Source organism: Podarcis melisellensis (genome assembly GCF_964234715.1).
Source record: "Podarcis melisellensis genome assembly, chromosome: 5".
Lineage (NCBI taxonomy): Eukaryota > Metazoa > Chordata > Lepidosauria > Squamata > Lacertidae > Podarcis > Podarcis melisellensis.
This window is the reverse complement of record NC_138537.1, coordinates 15,342,709-15,362,635: the sequence shown is the minus strand read 5'-3', so window position 1 is coordinate 15,362,635 and position 19,927 is coordinate 15,342,709. Positions and strand designations below refer to the sequence as shown.

General features: G+C 43.6%; 1 protein-coding gene across 8 annotated transcripts in view; it reads right to left on the bottom strand.

The window, feature by feature from the left end:
- Nucleotides 1–774: 774 nt before the first annotated feature.
- The window catches only part of TNIK (TRAF2 and NCK interacting kinase), a 305,446-nt gene continuing 286,293 nt past the window's right edge, over nt 775–19,927 (bottom strand). For 7 of the 8 annotated variants that reach the window (XM_081910721.1, XM_081910720.1, XM_081910725.1 and 4 more), the window contains 11 exons: nt 19,560–19,686; nt 15,418–15,582; nt 13,171–13,285; nt 11,407–11,577; nt 10,078–10,221; nt 8,937–9,071; nt 6,433–6,533; nt 2,925–3,074; nt 2,427–2,586; nt 2,026–2,165; nt 775–1,762 (listed from right to left, as the gene is read on the bottom strand). In XM_081910721.1, coding sequence (XP_081766847.1) covers nt 1,679–1,762; nt 2,026–2,165; nt 2,427–2,586; nt 2,925–3,074; nt 6,433–6,533; nt 8,937–9,071; nt 10,078–10,221; nt 11,407–11,577; nt 13,171–13,285; nt 15,418–15,582; nt 19,560–19,686 — 1,492 coding nt within the window. In that variant the 3' untranslated portion in view covers nt 775–1,678. Of the gene's footprint in view, nt 1,763–2,025; nt 2,166–2,426; nt 2,587–2,924; nt 3,075–6,432; nt 6,534–8,936; nt 9,072–10,077; nt 10,222–11,406; nt 11,578–13,170; nt 13,286–15,417; nt 15,583–19,559; nt 19,687–19,927 lie in introns of those variants that run through there. The other variant, XR_014168246.1, reaches the window with a different exon arrangement.

Below are 19,927 nucleotides of genomic sequence, written 5' to 3'. Positions count from 1 at the left end.
GTCCTTTTCTGCTTTTTAAAAGAGGCCTGAACCGGCCAAACACTGCTAATTACTTAAGACACTGTTCTTGTTTAATACTTTGAAGCTGGCCAGTCAAACTCCCTGGGTGTCTGCTGGAGCTAATGAGGAAAAGCTAATTGAAACAAAAATAAAATGAGGTAGGTTAAAAACAGCAACACAGATCCAATTATGTTACATCCATAGACTAATGGGGAATCCATGCTTGGCGATAGTAGAAATGTTGCACATAACTTCCTTAAAACTGGAAATAATTCAAAGAAAGCATATAAGGACACAGGTTAACCCAAACTAAATACATACATCTGCACACACATTGGTGTTCACTATATAGGTGGGCAGCAAAGAGGGATGGGCAGAAAGATGAATCTAAGTGTCAGGTTCTAGGCCAACAAAACTGTCCTTCCAATCTGCTATCTCTCACTTTTGCAATGTTCCTATTCTTTGCACCACGGGATGAAGATCTCATGAAGTTTTTTCATATTCGGAAAACAGGACACCATCAGACAAGGAAGTGGGCGAATGTCCATCAACAATTGGGGCTTCCGTCTTCCAAAGGATTAAATGCTGTTGGCTCCTGGAGATTTTCATGTAGGGAAAAAACACACACCAGTATCTACAAGGATCATCCCCGCCCCTTCCCCGAAAAGCAAAGTACAACTGTACAGAGTAGGTTGGACCTAGGCTCAATGCATTCAAGTTGGATGCAGTTAGGTACACTTTCCAGCCAATCTTCAGAATCTTGCTCTATTTCAATTCGTTTCTCAACCTGCAATTTTATTGTGAGACTTTCCGTATTACAGCTTAGACAAAGGCAAGAAAATGCTAAGGCCAAAGTTGGGAATGATTGCCAAGGATGGCACTGCTTTTTCTCTCAGTGAGCACCATTATATGAAGATCCATACTGAAGTATAGACTGACAGGTTGACAAGAAAAATATACTTGTACCTTGACTGTACTATAATCTAAGGCTAGTCGGTTAGCCATTTAGAATAGATTTCCCAAAAGGAAGGGTTCCGTGGGGGGTCTAATTCATTCTCTCGTTTGAAATTTGTCGACCTGTTTGCAAAACTAACACAGAAATGTTGGAAAAGGCAAAAGATTTTACAAAAGTTAACCATCTCTATGGTTAAAGCCTCCCAACACAAAGATAAAATGATACATTTATTGTGCTGTCTCTCACCAGTTTTAATTGGTAACCTTACAACATACTATATATTTGATGCTAGCAGGCAGACAAAATTAAAAACAGAGACTCTGTTTGACACTTAGATCTGTCCCCATTTGTACAAATAGAGGGACAAGGAAAATGTTTAAAAAACAAACTGAAATTGTGTGACCCACAGCTCTATCACAGTTTCAACTGAAGACTTCCAAGAGATTTATTCTGCTAAACCTCTGGCTCATTTGTCCATCTCTGCCCAAGTACAGTGTTGCATTCTTGTGACCTTGAGGAAACCTCCATTCCTAAACCACAACAAGAAAGGTGTGTCGTATTCTTGGAGCGTGTCTGCGTGAGTGCGAGTGTGTTCACAGAAGGAAGCAACGTGTTCCACAATTATCTTCTTCACCTGCCTCTACAGTGTTAGTCCACACGTTCCAATGCTCTTCAAACTTAAAAAAATCTTGGTGTCAAAGTCAGCACCCGAGGGCCCTTTTGTTACCAGTTCATCATGGAATTTCTGTTGAGTGTCATGAAAAAAACTTGACTACTCCCTCCAGATCTCACCGAGGCGAAAAATACCTGTTTGGGAAGGAAACATCCTGATCCATTAAACTGTAAAATCATCATATGAACTTGTAAGTGGGATGTGTTTCGTTTCCTCATTCATTCACACATTTTGCTTATTTGTTATGTCACATCTTATCTTGGTTTTTTTTTGTCTCAGAGTAGGTGTTAAAAACATTATTAATGGCTTGACCCCATTGCACTTACAAGGGGCATCAAATGCTCTCCCACCAGTTGTTTCCAGATCATTCTCTGTGCAGCTCTGAGATCAGACCTACCTTATCGTTTCTTTCACATAGAAATTTTAGCCGCTGAGCACGTTTGTGCATGAATACTCCGTCCAAATGCCCAGTCTCCACCGATCGTATCTCAATCGCTTTCTCGCCCCAGCCCATTATTTGATTGGAGTGGATGTAGGCTGAAATAAAACAAATAAATGGCAACCCGTTCTTACTGAAAACATTTGGGCCAAGGCAGCTTTTACCATGTGCCACACCTGGCAGGAAGTTACCATGTCTAAAAGATTATGTCCTAAGGCTGGAGGCTCAAGCCACAGATGGTTTCATCACAGGAAACGCAGAGGACTACATTATCTAGGAAAATAGCCAACTGCAGCTGAGGATTCTCACTTCACACTGAATTTATTGACAGCTAAGGAGAAGAGGAAGAACTGACATACCCACTGAAGTGGGCATTTCTCCCCACTGGAGTACCACGTCTTTCGTTATGCGTCCATAGGTATTGACGTACACTCCTTCGTCCTCATAGCACACAAGCATCTCCATTCCATCCGTTTTGGGCAAGATGACAATGGCGTGAGGTGTGATATTGCCCTGAATCTGCATACAGAACAGAACCCCCCAAAATCAGCATTAAATCAAGTTTACAGGACAACAAAGAGAGACCAGCTCTCTTCAGCATTTGCCAACTTCTCTCAGAAAACTGTCAAACCAACGTTTGCTACCAACCCATAAACAGATTTAGCCCATACAACATGCGGGTTCCTGGACAACTCATGGCATAGCAGCCTTCTCCTCAGCAATGCGAGAAACTCACCAAATTACGCATTACGGTGTGCCCACCAAAAAGGAAATTTAACAAGGACCCTGTATCAATAGACATTATGCATACTGTATAATCAAGTTTGCAGAGCACCACCACGCTGCCTCAGACTCACATGAGATGGTATATAGATATCATATGAATTCCCCGAATCCACATCGATAACATGGAAACCAGTGTGCGATCCAAAGATGACTTTTAACCTCTGACCTTCTTCTACTGTGAGGTCAACAAGCAATGGTTTGTGCTGGAGATCTGCAAAAGACTTTTAAAACCCCCTCAGTCAATTTTGTGGTATGGGGGGAAAAAATGAAATAAATGCACAGCATGCTATGGTAAGAACAAGAGTATTTTATATTTGCTGTTTAAAAATGTGTCCTCGTTGCTTTTGCTGTCTAGGTTATCTTTCACACATTTAGGGCATTGATTTAGCTCTTCACCTGTTGGTATCTTACAAGAAGATGCAAAGTGTCAGTGGAATGTTTGGCCTTTTAATTTTTAAGCAGCAGGAAGCTACATTTCCCAAGTGAACCTGGGGGCTTTTGTCCTGGTACGCTCTGACGCAATGCACAAAGCACCAGGCGGGATTAGAAGTGAGAGACTTCCTTCTCCTTGTGGCTGTACCACTCCAATTGTTGGTGCTACCAGCCCAGCTTGCGAATGGAATTTGAAAGGGGTGGTGGTGATTGCAAGGACGGCGGGGAGAGGGATAATCCAGGAACTCTTCCCTGATTTTGAATTTAATTCAAGTTTCAAAGAATTCAAGATTTGTAAAGCTCAACACTTCTTTGAGATGGACATTAGAACCCCCTGACGTTTGTATCCAAACCCTGGATTAACCCTTTCTGCCAGCATGCCTATTTCAGTAGGATTATTTTTATATTTGCATTTAAGTAAAAAAAAAATAATTAGGAAGCATCAGGGCTGGAACCCAACACATAGTAAAACAGGGTTAAATCTGATTGAAATTGTGGTGAAGCTTGTGACCAGGAGCTTGCGACTGGGACTTGTAAACAGGGGCGACTGTGAATGACCAGCGGAGGAAACTGAAGAGAGAGGTTGTGTCTTTGGGATTAAGGCTGGTTGGTTGTCTGAGCTGTTTTGGTTTGTGGCTGTGTGCTCTCCTAGAGCACATGGTCTGAGGGGGAGGTACTACTGCTGAGAGGAAGGCAGGCTGAATGAGGAAGTGACTTGGGGGAGAAGTTAGCAGCCAGCGGCAATTCTAGTTAGCTGACTGCAGCCTCTGGAAACTCATGACCAAGACTTGCAAACGGGGGGCATTTGCGAGGACAATTTGAGAAGAAGGCCAGGAGTGCTATCTCACGGTGTACACAAAACCAAGAGACATGGACGATGAGGGAGCTTCTTCAGGGAACTGTAACTCAGTGCCATGTTTATCTTCCTGCCTGAGAATGAACAAAACTACACCAGCAGGAAGTGCAAGCAGGCTGCCTTGCAGGAAGAGAAAGTACAGCAATTTGAGAAGAAGAAGAAGAGTTTGGATTTGATACCCCACCTTTCATTCCCTTTAAGGAGTCTCAAAGCGGCTAACATTCTCCTTCCCCTTCCTCCCCCACAACAAACACTCTGTGAGGTGAGTGGGGCTGAGAGACTTCAGAGAAGTGTGACTGGCCCAAGGTCACCCAGCAGCTGCATGTGGAGGAGCGGGGAAGCGAACCCGGTTCCCCAGGTTACGAGACTACCGCTCTTAACCACTACACCACACTGGCTCTCGTGTGGTGAGGCACACCTATCCAAGCTATCAGGCAAGATGAGGAATTTCTCGCTAGAGCAGAATGGACTGTCCTGGAACAGAGTGATGTAGGGGTGGGGGGTGTCACTAGGGAGGAGGAGGAAGATCACCCATTGCAGGAGATGAACCCCTGGAGGAACGTGACACACTGAACAGGACGGTCAGGAGCCATGCTGTGTCACTGAAGCTGCAAAATCGATTCCGTGCCCTCACCTTGGACACTGATTCTGGGCCAGAGGAACAAGGACAGCAGTTGCAGACCTCAGAACACACAGAGGTGGCTGTGGGAGGTACAGCATTCAGAACAATATCTGCCACTCCCGGAGGAGGAAGAGATAGGTAGTGATGGCAGCTGACAGAGGTAGCTGTGTGTGGAGGTAACAGGATGTCCCAGGAGGTGTGCTGTCTCCCAAGTGCAAAAATTCACATTATGACACAGAAGTTGCCAAGTCTTATAAAACCCGCTGACCACAACCCCTTCCTTCTGATTCATGTGGGTGCAACAATACTGCCAGACACACTATGAGACTCTGTAGGAAGCTGAAGAGCCTTGGGGCACAGGTGGCTTTTTCATCACTCGCTTCTGTTGAAGGTTGTGGCCCGGGAAGAGAGAGGAAAATACTGGAAGTAAACCACTGGCTGCGCATCAGGAAAGGTTTGGCTTCTTGGACCATGGTGTCCGCTTCCTTAAGGAAAGACTTTTGGTAAGAGATGGGTTGTATCTCACAGCGGTTGGCAAAAATGTGTTTGCTATGTGTCTTACAAAGTTGATCTGGAGATTACACTAAATCATGAGGGCAGGGAGAAACCTGCTAAAGGGCAGGAAACTACAAGAAGGAAGCAACTGGAGGGAACGACTTGTGGTTTCATTTCTCTCTACGCAAATGCAGAGTATGGGAAACAAGCGAGATGAGCTGGAGATTTTAGTACAGGGTGGCAAATATGACCTGGTAGGCATTACTGAAATCTGGTGGGGTGAGACTCATGACTGGAATGTAGAAATTACATCTGGGTGCCACAATTTAAGAAGGATACTGACAAGCTGGAACCTGTGCAGAGGTGACCAAGATGATCAAGGGTCTGGAAACCAAGTCTTGATGAGGAACAGTTGAGGGAGTTGGGCATGTATAGCCTGGATAAGAGGAGACTGAGAGGACATACGATAGCCATCTTCAAATATCTAAAGGGCTGTCAGATGGAAGATGGAACAAGCTTGTTTTCTCCTGCTCCGGATAACGGGAACTGAACCAATGGCTTCAAGTTAGAAGAAAGGAGATTCCGACTAAATACCAGGAAGAACTTTCTGACAGAAAGCTGTCTTGACAGTGGAATGGACTCCCTCTGAGGTTTTTAAGCAGAGGTTGGATGGCCATCTGTCATGGATGCTTTAGTTGAGATTCCTCATAGACTTGTAGGCTCATTGGTAGGACAGGCCCACCTGGTTGTCAGGGTAGATTGATGTGATTTTATTTATGCACCACACAGTGGCTCTAGTCCAGCCTTCCCCAACCTGGAGCTTTCCAGATGTTTTCAACTGCAACTTTCATAAGCCCCAGCCCTCTATGCTGATGGGAGTTGTCGTCCCAAACATCTGGCGGGCACCAGGATGTTGTTGTTCTATAAACACATCTGAACTGGTTCATAACAATCTGTGGTCTTTGTGAATATGCTGGTATGTCTAACATGGGAATGAGAACCAGCTCTAATAATTTTGCAGAGGTTTGCCACACAGAGAGATATAGGTTAAGTTCCTTGTTATGCCACAGATGAATAGATAACAGAAGTGAATGACAGATTTTCTTATCTGTGATAAAAAACATGAACAAATGTATGAATAATGCTAATATTTTTGTAACAACACAAAACATACCTTAAATGCCATAAACTTGTGATATGGTTTAGGAGCCCAAGCATATATCTCTACAGCATTCTTTAAGGCAATCACCAAGAACTTGATTCTCTCATATTTCACTAAAATTGAAATAAAACTAAATTTTTAAAACATCCAATTCACTCAAGACAAAACCGAATGATTTAATCTCAAGGGAGAGCTGCTGAAACCATATTGTCAGTAGAAGTATTGTCTTTAAGAACAGGCCAAATGGCAAATTCCCCTGATAGTTTGTGACTGATTTGAGGTTCTTCATAGTTCTGGATGGTGCTTTCTAGCTACAGGGGCAGCCATCTTGTGTTTGCTTGCATGTATGTGACACAGCATGGCTGCCACACGACGACTGCAGCAAATTAAAGATGGTGGCACTCATGCTTCCAATTACGACAGTAGTTCGGAAGAGACTCACCACCACCAACGCAAGTGCAGGTATTTTGGAAAGAGCATGCGTGTCTGGGAGGAAACTAACCTCACAGGATTTGAGATGAATAATATGGCAATGTGACCCTTCCCTACTATCCTCGTAATAAATAAATAAATGAATAAATAAATAAATAAATATTTTAAGCTAGGACTGTGATACTTCAAAACTTTATTTAAATGCCAAGTTGAAAATATAGTATTTGTTAAGTAAAATTTATTAATCATCTCCATATAACAGAGGACATTTGATTCAAATTTTGATCTACCAGATTTTAGCCAGCTAAGCCAAAAGGAAAATGATTGCATGGTATGTTTTTCTTTCTTAAGCATTAAAGCTTTTGAAATCTTCCGTTTTCACAGCTATTCTCTAGTACTTTTCAACAAAGAATTAATCAAGAAGCATAACCTCAATAACTTAATTGTGTTGAGTGAAAATACATAAAATTAAAGACTTCAAGTACTATTTTGAAATGTAAGCATTTAGCACCGTGGCAATAAACACACCCTTATTTGCCATCCAATACCAGGAAAAATAATTTATTTCACTGCTGGATCACAGGGGATTTCATACCGTTACGGGAGCACACTGGCTACTACCCAGCTTTTGATATGATATAGCTGACATTTGTGCAAATTCTTATTCTGGTACTAAAGGCATGTGGGAGTCTTATATTAGTTATGTCCACTGGGAAACATTAGGCACAAAACTGCCTCATATATAAGGTGAATATAAGAATTCATACATGAACACTTGGTGACTGGCAGCTGAATATACAAACTGATTGGCTTGAAAAGCTTTGCCTTTCAGATGATGTGAAGCAATACAAAGCTCTAGCTGGTGGTTGACTTTCTTGGCTTATTCACACGTGCTAAGAGCCAGCTAGTGATAAATCTGTATGTGTGAGCCATCCAATAGAACTTCATTTAATTAGATGCTTTCCCTTCAATATACATTTTTTTTCACTATAGCTGGTTTAAGCCTGGAAAAACCTACTAGTTTCGAAACTAAAGTTCTTAGAAAACAACTGTTAATGGAGTTACTCTTGATTTAGGGCTCCCCCAAATCTAGTTGTGTTATACGTGAGGGAGATGGTTTCTGAACATCTAGAAGAAAACGAACCACTGGTTTATTAGCTTTTTAAATGATATTGCACTTTAGTCAGACATTAACTGTATACAGCCTAGGAATAGCGGGAAAGATGGATGATCCCTGCTTATCCCATTGTTGGCCCCACTTCACATCTGTGTATCGGACACCACACTGCAGCAAAAGTCCGTGAATGACCACCAGTCCAATGCTGAGAGATTGAGGTGAGCTATAATAACTATCTTCAAATATTTAATATTAATAAAGGGCTGTCACATGGAGGATGGAGCAAGTTTGTTTTCTCCTGCCCCAGAGGCCAGGACCCGAACCAAAGGATTCAAGTTACAAGAAAGAAGATTCCGACTAAACACCAGGAAGAACTTTCTGACCGTAAGAGCTGTTCAATATTGGAACAGACTCCCATGAGAGGTGGACTCTCCTTCCTTGGAGGGTTTTAAGCAGAGGTTGGATGGCCATCTGTCATGGATGATCTAGTTGAGATTCCTGCAATGAAGGGAACTGGACTAGATACTTACAGGGGTCCCTTCTAACTATAAAATCCTGTGATTCTAGATGTATGCCCAATCCATGCAATATTCATAAAAAATCAGATGGTGTGAACTTGTGGACCACATTAATATATGCTGGGGCCTGTTCCACTATCAAATAAGCCCAGGGATGGTTAGACAACACCATACCTCCCACTCTGAGCATAGTTAAAGTCGTGCTTAGGCATAAGTATTTCCTCCATGGTTGATTTAGTGCCATAGAAAAGAAAAGAGGCATAAAGCATTTTATGCAATATTCACTGTTGCAACGAAGGCTGCCTCTTTACACCTCAGTCTGCCTGTGGCAGGAATCAGCACAAGGATATTCAGAGTCCCCAAGCGCCGTTGACCAGCAGGCATGCCTAGCATTAAGAGAGCTTCCTGCTAGTGTGATACTGCACTTATGCATATGGTCTTGTGCTTACCAACTTTGTAATGTATGCAGCCTTCCAAATCTCCTACAGTGATCCAGCCTTGCTTCTTTTCTACTTCAGGATCATTGTGTAATATTCTGTTTCTCAACCATGAAAGATAATAAACTCGTAGCTTGTTCTTCTTTCCTGTTGAAACATGGAACCGATAAAGATACAATCCATCATTGGATCAACTCGGATGCTAATACAGCTACACAGGGCTTTTTATGCCGTTTATCCTATCCATACATTGTCTGATGCCAGCTTGTCTATTGCATTCTTTTCTGTTGAGGAAAGCTAATTTTGGAAATATTAATTGGAACTTTAATCTTGCACCTAAACCGAAGCCATATGAATGAAGCTAATTTCTCCATGCGTTCCTGTTGTCTTCCTATATGCTAAAATATCTTATAATTGAGCTCATCTGTATTATTGTTAACTATCTGTCTGGAGGTAAGGCCTTTCAGATGGAAGGGTGGGTTTTAAAAAGAGAAATCTGTGTTAGATGAAGCATGGAAACGTATGCAAGCATGCCAACCTCTGTTGGCTGAAAATTACAGACAACTGTAAAGAATAATATTGATGTAAAAATATGTTTAAGTAATTGCCGTAACTGAGCACTAAAAGTCAGTGCGCTTAGGGTATTTTTAAAAAAATGTTCAGGTGATGACAAGGAAGAAGGCCTTTTCTGTTGTGGCCCCATTTATGGAATACTCTTTTCACGGAGGTCCGCCGGGCACCTTCACTGACATCTTTTTGGCACCAGGTAAAAAAAAACCAAACATTTCCCCCAGGCTTTGGGTGAACCATGAATATGTTGTTTTGCTATTAGCATGCTGCTAAAGCTTTCTGCTGCTGTTACTGTGGGTGGCGGTGTTTGTATATTTTTGTGGCTTGCAAGCATTTTTGTGTGAATGTATCTATATCATGATGCATTTTTACATAACTTCGTTTTTAAACAAATAACTAACAAATTTAATAAATAAATAAATGAGGGTGATATTCAGCTAAATCATTGCATGAGCAGAACAAATTTCATTTGCACAGCAGGACCATCCTTCTCCTCCTCCCCCTGTGTGTGCCCTGCACTTAGAGCCTGGGCTGTCAGAAACCAATAGCAAAATGAAACACTGATGCAGGCTCACAGCTTTACCTGAGATTGTTACAAGGACATTGAGTCCTTCTAGCACGTCCATCTGTTGGAACCGCCTCCTGTTGATCAGGTTGTACACCTTCCCTTGCCCGCTGCGGTCCAACAGCATGAGCCCATTCTCTGTTCCCACCAGTAAGTTCACACCTGCACGATGAGCAAGCAGATGAAATTAAGGAGAATGGAGACATTTTTAGCGAACATTAAAAGGAATCAACCAAGGGCTCCCAATGAAGGTTGGAAACCTCTCACATGTTGAAGGGATGAAGGATCATGTGGGCTAGATCTGTCTTTTGCCAATGACAACCCCAGCAGCCATGCTCCCCCACCGTGTTTGTGCTCAGAGAGTTTTAGATGGTGATGGATGTGCACAGACCTCCTTCACAGAGTTGGGGCCTTGACTGGTTCACTGGTAGAGGAGATCTATTGGCATTTATGACACACTCTTAACATTCAGAAGGTGGGAGACATGGTCACCAAAGTGGAATAGGCCTTGCCTGCAAAGCCCTGTGAACCCCTCCCCACATGGGGCTATTTGAACCCCCTCGTTACCTCTGACTTCACTTACTCACAATGATTCACTGCTATCCAGGGAATCAGGCTTCCTTCTGCTCTTGCCAGCACCATAAAAACACTGGTCCAAGGGACGGATTCCCATAGATCATAACTATTTCTATATAGGACAGCAAAGTCACCAACAAATCACAGAGCACATCTGCATAGAAAGAGGTGACCTGTGACTTGATGGTGATTTTGGGGGATCTCTTGTGGAAACTGTGAGGATCCATAAGAATCTGGGCCTGGGTCATGCATCTACACTATGGCAGTGCTGGAAAACACCCAATCTGAGTTTTTTTAAATGATTCAGTCAATGGAGCAGATGGTAGATGTGATTTGATTTGGCGGGGGATGTCCCCATTCTCATTCTCTCTCTCTCTCTCCTCCTGCAGTACCCCAGATGTCTCCCCTTTCCCTCCTATGCTCTCAGGTGCCTATCTGAGCCTTCAAAAGAACAGGGAGATGGTAAGGAGCCGTACACTTTCAGCTTCCTTCATCAGCTCTCTGTACTTTTCAAGTGGGGATGGTGTTGAGGCTTCAAGAACCCCAGAAGAAGTCTTCAAGTGTGCCACTGAATCCACAGGTGTCATGATAGCAACCCCAGGAAAAAGGTGTCTAGAGCTGCTATTTAGCACCCTACCTTAAGTAGAGAATGTTTTGCTTCTACCCCCTCAGCTCCTGGTATTATGCCAGAGCCTCGCTTAAAAAGCACCAAAATAAATCTTAACATGCAGACGGCATTTCTGCTATTCAATGAGATAATTAACAGATTACCCCACAGAGCAGCACAAAGGATTTCAGAATTGAAGCGCTTCTTGTACTTTCGGATCTCTGGTGTGTCGCTATGAGGACGAATGTTGGTGGGATTCACATTTACTACAGAAATTTTCCTTGCTTCATTAAGTTTGGCCTGTTCTTGCCTCAGCAGCTCGCTGGTAAATAATGCTGGAAAGGAAAACATGCAGAAACAGCTTTACTGAATACATAATGGGGATTTTATCAGCTACTAAGGGCCAATACATGTGTTTCTTTAGCTCTGCGGGAGCTGCTTCCTGTGGCTTTCCCCCATATCTCTCTGATAACATACAGATGGAGGAATTGTTACTGATAAACTCGGTTCAACTGGAATTCTGCACAGGCCTCAAGACTGTGTTGATTTTGGCTTCTGTCTGCACAATGAATGCAGCACCACTGCAAGGAGTCAGAGGAAACTACAGTACTTTGAACTAAGTATCTGCCCAGCAGAGGAGAACTCAAGCTATGTCTCACTAGTTCCTGCCCAATAACCTGCACAGAGCTGCTGCACAGCCTGCTGCAAAAGGTTTGTGAAACCCTTTGAGGGCAAAGTTGCTCGGATCTGTGGTTAACCTGATGCCACAGTTAGTCTAGTCTTGCCGGAGGGCTTGAGGAGCACCATCAAGTTTCAACCTCATGAACAGGATATTCATGGCAGTGAGGCCAACTATGTGCCATCCTGATTTCTTCTTCCCACTTCTCTCAGGGTAAAGGTAAAGGTAAAGGGACCCCTGAGCATTAGGTCCAGTTGTGACTGACTCTGAGGTTGCGGCGCTCATCTTGCTTTATTGGCCGAGGGAGCCGGTGTACAGCTTCCGGGTCATGTGGGCAGCATGACTAAGCCACTTCTGGCGAACCAAAGGAGCGCACGGAAACACCGTTTACCTTCCCGCCGGAGCGGTACCTATTTATCTACTTGCACTTTGACGTGCTTTCGAAATGCTAGGTTGGCAGAAGCAGGGACCGAGCAACAGGAGCTCACCCCGTCATGGGGATTCGAACCACCGACCTTCTGATTGGCAAGTCCTAGGCTCTGTGGTTTAACCCACAGCGCCACCCACGTCCCTTCTCTCTCAGGATACCTCTATGTTATTTAATGTTTTCAAATTTTAGACTGAAAACTCAAGTGAGACGTGTGAATTCAAATGAGATTTGAGCTAATCTCGCAGAGGCTTGCACATATAGGGAGGAGGAGTTCAATGTAGGGTTAAGATTATGTTCTGCTATTGTAAGCATGACTACTTGACTGATGGAACCATCTCCCCTTTCCTCTCCGGCACACTGTTTTGGGGATGCCCTAATCCTTCAGAGTGGATTTGTGGGTGGCAGGGGGGTATACAGGGTCGGAGAGGGGTAGCCTTTGAGTTGGGGGGGGGATACTTGTATTGCCCCCTCTAGTCGAATGGGGTAGTTGAATCTGGCCCACAGAGTCTCCATGCATTAAGGTTACTTTGGCTTGCAGTAGCCACAATAAAATCCAGCGCATGCTGGCATGTGGCCCACAACTTTCCAGACATTCATTCTTGCTGGGAAAACACTGGGGATTTGAGCACGTTTCCTAAATGCTCTAGAAGGGATGCTTTGCTATGGTGCTATAGAAGCTGTAAGCTGTTATGAACACTTGCCGGGCCAGCATGTGCAGGATTTTTCAAATGCTCTTTCCTAGAGCTGACACTTGCCTAAGTATATGCTAACAGGACCAAGTGTCTCACACCCCAAGCATTTCCCATTGCCTTTCCCTACCTGTGGCAGACGATTCCTCATCATCGTCCTCATCTTCATCTGTAGGGGAGGTCTGATATACTCTGGTATCCACAAATGGAGTGAAAGATGCTTTCGTGCTACTTCCCATTCCATACTATCCAGTGAGAAATAAATATATTATTTAATCAGAAGAAGGTAATAATAAGGTTTAGTCTTCATACCAACACAGATAACACATTCAAAGTACAAGGGTTGTAGTCCAGTGGCAGAATGGGTGGTATTTGAATGTATGCAGGTATAAAAGACCAATTCTTTAGCTAGTACCCATGCCTTATCCCTAAAATGGCTCCACAGTAAGCAGAAATTGGCTTTAATGACTGGTGTAGATGCAAAGGTAATAATCAATTTAAATTAGCATAACTTTGTTGCTAAGTACAACAGAGCTGGGTTTGATTAGAAGGAAATCCAGAATAATGAACTACTAATATTTACATCTTTTTTCCCCCTTTGAGAATCTTCTGCTATGTTAGCATTCAAATGCAAAGGTTGTGATCTTTACTTCTTGACAGCTGTAAGCCCTATGGTGCAAAAGCAGGGATTTCCTCCACGACATGGCACTTGTTTTTCTGCTGTGGTATTTACCCAAGCAATGTTATAGTTATGACTTCTGTTGCTTTTGTTTTAACTATTTATTTGTGCTTTTACCTTGCATTTTTATCTTGTGAACTGCCAGGAGATCTTGTGATGAAGGTCGGTATATAAATCTAATAAATCATCATCATCATAGAAAGAAGCCAGAAAAATGGGGAGGGGGGAGCCCCACCTTCCATCATCACTATTCTATGCCTTTTCCTTTTATTTCAAAAGCCACCCAAGTCTGTGATCCGGGTTGAGTGCTGGAGCCAGGCAGCTGTCACCCTAGATAACTGCCTAGCCTCCCTGCTGTAAAGAGATAACCAGCCTCATGAAAGAGCCTCTTTCTCTTTCAATGTACACATAAGGTAGCAGTTTTTTGAGGGCACCACTTGAGCTTCCAGGAAAAGCGAGCACTATCTCTTAACTGGGGAAGAAAAGGATTGCATTAATGAGTTCACAAGTGACCGTTTAGCAGAATATTTAGACCTCCTGAGGTTTTATTAACGAGACAGATGTGCTGACTTCCAAACTCTGGTGATGCAATGCCTCAATTGCCATCTCACAATCTGTAAACAGGCCTGCATAAATTCCATGCAGATTTATTCTGCTTCTTTTAGCTACGGGGAAGGGCAACACAAGGAGTTATGTAGGTAAAGCTCACTGAGTTTGTCTTTGGGCTTCGTGGAGATTTAATAGGCATTGCCAACCCACTTTTTAGAATATATGTGCAACCATTTCTTCCCTTTTGTTAAGGGCCAGAAACCTGCTCTTTGAAAAATAAAACAAAAGTCGAGATGTTCATGAAAAAGAATCCTGCTCTCCTATGGTTCTGCTACAACCCTGTGTGGCTTTAACAAATTGAGGGGAATCACACTAATTCAGGATGCCTTCCAGATACTGATTTTCTCCAATTATTATTCTGCTTAATGCCGGCATGCCAGACACCTGTCGGCTGTGATGATCACCATATGGATAGATGTCAGTCCATGACCAGCACTGGAGGAGAAGAGCAGATTGTGCAAAGACAACAGAAATCTAGGAATCTGCCTCATACCGAATAAGACCTTTGGTCTCCATCTAGCTCAGTATTGTTTACACCAGGGGTTCCCAAACTTGGGTCTCCAGCTATTTTTGGACTACAATTCCCATCATTCATGGCCACTGGTCCTGCTAGCTAGAGGTAATGGCAGTTGTAGTCCAAAAACAGCTGGAGTCCCAAGTTTGAGAAACCCTGGTCTACAGTGGCTTGGGATCTCCTGGATTTCAGACCGGGGGCATTCCCAAGTTTACCTGCAGATGCCACAAATTGAACCTGAACCTTCTGCATGCCAAGCAGTTGCTCTACTGCTGAGCCATGGTGCCTCCCTGATAACAGGTGCCTTTTGTATGCAAGCTACTTCCTGTTTCGCTTCTGCAGCTAAAGGAAGCTTTTACCCAGAAATGCCCTTACTTCTTTGCCACCATTTTCAACAGCTGATGGATTAAAACAGAAATTCAACATCATGTATATAATCATAAACACAGAATGATAGCCAAGCAGCGGGGAGGAGATCCAAGATAAATCTTGAGAGCAAGCTGTTAATATTTCTGCAAAGCAAAGGTGGAGAAAGGGAGCAGGTCCTGAGCCCAGAGGACCCTGCTGCTACCTACTTCTGCCACCGAGTCCATCTCCTGACCATGGGTGGAGGCTCGGCCCAGACCCTCAGTCGGTGTGCCGGCAGGTGAGTGGCTCTGCTGCACCAAATCTGGAAGATTGACATGGCCGGCAAAGCCATTGCTGGCTGTGTGGCCAGAGCGCTTTTTGTCCCCAGAAGTCTGCAGAGATACAAGTTATAAAGAAGAGAAGAGAGTGCTTGAGAGAGAACGTAACATATTAACTCACGTAGCCAAGCAAGCACAGGCACAAGCCCTTGGCTTGGCTGTCCTCTTGACCCGTGGACTCAGCAAGCAGCTACGTATCTCCACTGAAGAAATTTAGAGAGAATGAAACATAGAGCACATTTGGAAGGAGAGGGCATCCTTGTTCATCAGCAGAAGAATGGTTATTAATAGTTAAGACTACAAGGCTAAACAGCACATCCGAGCCCCTTCTGTGCTATTTATACCGCAGGTGAATGCTATCAAAAGTGGACAGAATTCAGATATTACATCGCTTTTACATTTGAGCCAGATGCTTTGCAGCACCCGCCTGCAGGAGTGCACAACATCTTGGTCTTTCATGAAGTTCTCACTTAAATGTTGTTTGCATTATCACAGATTTAACAGTTTTTAAAGGTATTTTAAAGACCCACAAACTAAATGGTTCAGAGATGATGGGATGACCTGCAACCCCTACACAAGTTGCTGTGCATGTAGTTGCTTTATCTGTACAATCACAGCAGCTTGAAAAAGGGCCATGCCATATGGGGACTAACCACATGTTGCCACATGCAGAACTTTCCATGTGATCTTCACTTACAGCCCTAAACTACATGCTCCCACAGGCAACTGAAAGGGGGACTGCTGTATGCCTGAACTGGGCCACAGACCTTTTAAAGGAAAAGCTGGTCTAAGTCTTGCTTGTGAAGAACGGCTTCCGGTTTCTGTAAAACGGTGCTTTAAAGAATCACGGTAGAAGTACTGAATTTGGTATGTCAGGGGAGGCATGAGTGCAAGAGCCCATGGCCTGTTCCTCAGATCAGTAAGACAGGATTTTCAATATTGCAAACCAACCCAATGGCTGAATGTGCATTGTTAGCATGCTCTTGGCTGCAGGGACAGGGCCAATTAGAAGCTGGGTTTCCATCTACCACACTGAAAACATGTGTAATTATTGGAAAAGGATTACATCACTTAGCACTATCTTAATAACTGCTATGGTGTTACGTGACCTTTGGTGGTTTCCATTTTGTGCCTGTATCTAGGTTATGCCTTGGCAGGTTGCCTGCGTCTCCCCACTGACACCTACTCTGAAGCAGAAACACAGATGTTACCTTTTGGCATGGCCATCGGGGGAGAGGTATGTGGCATGTGCCCACTTTGCAAGCCCCACTTTGCAGTATTCTGACGTCATGAGAGCCAGGAGCCACTTTTCCACCTTGTGCCCTTTTCAAATGGGCTACAGTAAGTTTATGTGACTCAAGGCAGCAGCAAACAGCCTCGGCTTTTCCCCCTGCACGACTTAACAGATCTATTTGTCCTGACAGGCACGCAAAGCTCGCATTAGCATCAGCGAGAGCTATGTGTCTCCACGGAGAACAGAAAATCCTCTTCCATCTGCAACTTGGGAAATGCTTTATAATCTAGCAAAAAACAACCAACCTCACTTTGTTCCCTCTTCTGGTCTCTGCCTTTGCAGGCAGCTGACAAAACAGACTGACTTGTCTCCATTGCAAAAGTCACCGCAGATGCTTCTTTTGCTGAATTACAAACCTGGCAGAAATTGTCAGCAACCTGCTGTTTATGTCTAATGTGTCACCTATTAAGGGCAGGCCCAAGCAGGGTAATGTACCTGAAAGAGATTACCCCAGGCTCCACAAGCAGCATCTGCACAATTCTTGACACTCTCAACCTAATCAGGTGGCAAAGAATGATTTATATTCAAAAACTGCTAACACCTTGCATGGCACTCATCACAGCTTGTTTCTTAAGGTCTATCAGGTTTAAGGTCACTTACAGACTCTTTCACAAACAAGGAGTGCATTAATTAGGCATGAATCCACTTTTCCACACTCCAAACAATGGCTTAGGGTCAGGTCCAGTGCAGTGCTAAATCAGGGGTCCGTCAGCTCAAGGATTTCTGTTACTGAAATAGGACTTTTCTCTCCCTCTCCTCCTCTTGTGCACATCCTAAATCTGTTCCAGGGTGTCTGCTCTGGAGCAGGGGAGGGTGCAGGGTGCTCACAGGGGAGGAGATGGGGTGGAATCTTGCTGCGCTAGCAGTAATTGAGTTAACTGGAATGCCACCCTCATATCCTAAGCAGGCTTTTGCTGGCAAGAGTATCCCAAGCAGAGTTCTGCTAATAGAATCATAGAGTTGCAGTGTTGAAAGGGACCCCAAGGAACCTCTAGTCCAACCCCCTGCCATGCAGGATGGGATGCTCCAGTAACTGGATGAGGCAGAGGCAACTTCCCTTGTGTCCTTGGAAAATCTGCTCTGAAGGGTTGGGACATACCAAATATGTGCCTGGCTGAAAGGAAAGCACAGGGAGGGGAGCTGCAGGAAGGAGGAGGGCTCAATTCCCTTCCTCCATGCAGCCTATTTATTCCTTAAAACTGGACCTCCCCATCCCTTTTCCTACAGAACTACAGCAGATTCTCCTTTAAACACATGGATCTGCTGCTGTCACAAATACCTTGGCCCTTTGTCTATGACTGTGGCTAAAGAGACATTTACACTTCAGGGAGAAAAACCAGCCACAGTTGTTTGGGTATCCTTGACAGGGTTCTGTCCCACCCTATCAAGTTCATGGGATCTGCCATTAATCTCCCAGCCTTTTAGGTCCTTGTGCATTGTACTTTCCTTCCTCCCCTTCTTGACCTCTGCAGGTCATGTGGCCTGACTGCTGTAGTGCTTCAGCCTCTGGACATCTCCTTAGCCTATTTTATGGAATGTATTATGCATTGCCTGGTCAGCTGTAATTGGTTGGGGAGCAATATTAGCCATTATTACCTAAGCTCAGTGGGATCACACCATGATAGCAATTGAACCCACTGTGGAAGAATCACAGCTAGCTGGTTATGAAACTACCAACCCCTGCACCCAGAAAGCAACAATGGCTGGCTTCAACAACAATGGATCGTTTTCTCAGGCTGCAAAATGTGGCCATTTGGTTTTACGGACAACATCAGGGTGGGGAAGGTAGTCATTCAGTACTATGGACAGCACCTACTGAACCTCAAAGTGAGATGTCAGAAGCTCTTTCTTGTGTCTTTCTGAATCATCTTTCCTTCCCAAACACTTTATTTTTAGTGAATTTTCTTCTTCTTTTGTTTTCTTACAGCATGCCTCGTACAATCTAGCCTCCTGTCATTCATAGCAAGGTTGTTCTCCAGCAACAGGTTTACTTCACCCCACTCTGCAATGTGGCATTGCTATCAATGGCCAACACTGGTAAAGCACAGGAGACATGCTGTGCTACCTATTCAGGAGGAGGCTGAATAGGAAGATCTATTTGCTCCTGGCAGTTTTAGGATTTGGGTTGTGACTCTCAACAAAATATTTTGGGTTTGGCTCCCCACTGCCTTGCCCCATAACTACTAGATATTTCACTGGAATTCATCCATGCTGCATAGGTGCAAATGTTTCCCGAAATAAAACAAAAATCCCATTTGTTGGCCTCTGGATTGACTTTATAAGAGTCTTTCTTTTCCCCCCTGAATACAAGCCATGACATCACAATTAGGGTGTTCAGATAAAGAGCTACAATTAAACTAAAGCAATTGGAAATCTTCAGCAGATGGCTGAAGGGGGAATTATTATGGAAGTGAATGGGCTAGGTTTCAAACTCACTTCTACCGGTGTAAATCTTTGTGTAAATCCTTTGGTTTGGGAGTTTTTTCTTGCTTTAGGCCAGGATGGAAGAATATCAGAATCCAGACACAACCTGGCTGCGTCCTACGGTATTCATTGCTGTTTGCAGTTTGGAGAAACATCTTTTGTTTAGATGTTGTAATTATATTAATCAGCTGCTAACAGGCATTGTTTAATCAATCACTTTGTGCTTAGAACACACAGAGCAATGATTATTCATAGCATATAAAGACAAAATCTCTCAAAGATGTTTCACAGGAAATAGTTGCCACCCACTTACCTCCCTTATCATTAAAGTCCCTTCTCTGGAAATGCTGCTAAACGTATCTGTATGGGACGGTTCTAGAATGTGGCTTGACACCATTCCTAAGTTGTAGGCCTCGTTGTTTCCCGGCATTCCTGTTGGGCTGCAAAATATAAACAGTGGGTATTTGCAAAACTTAAATAAGAATATATATATATACCATTTTCGCTGCTGTGTGTTGGTCCAGATTACACGGACCAAATGCCAACAGTAAGATTTTTTTAATCTTAAGGCCATCATGAATCCAACATATATGAAAATCCAGAACAAGTTATAGGTTCCTTTACAGAGGCCAGGTTTTTACAGTAATTCATACTCTAAGGCAGCAATTAAAGATGATTACT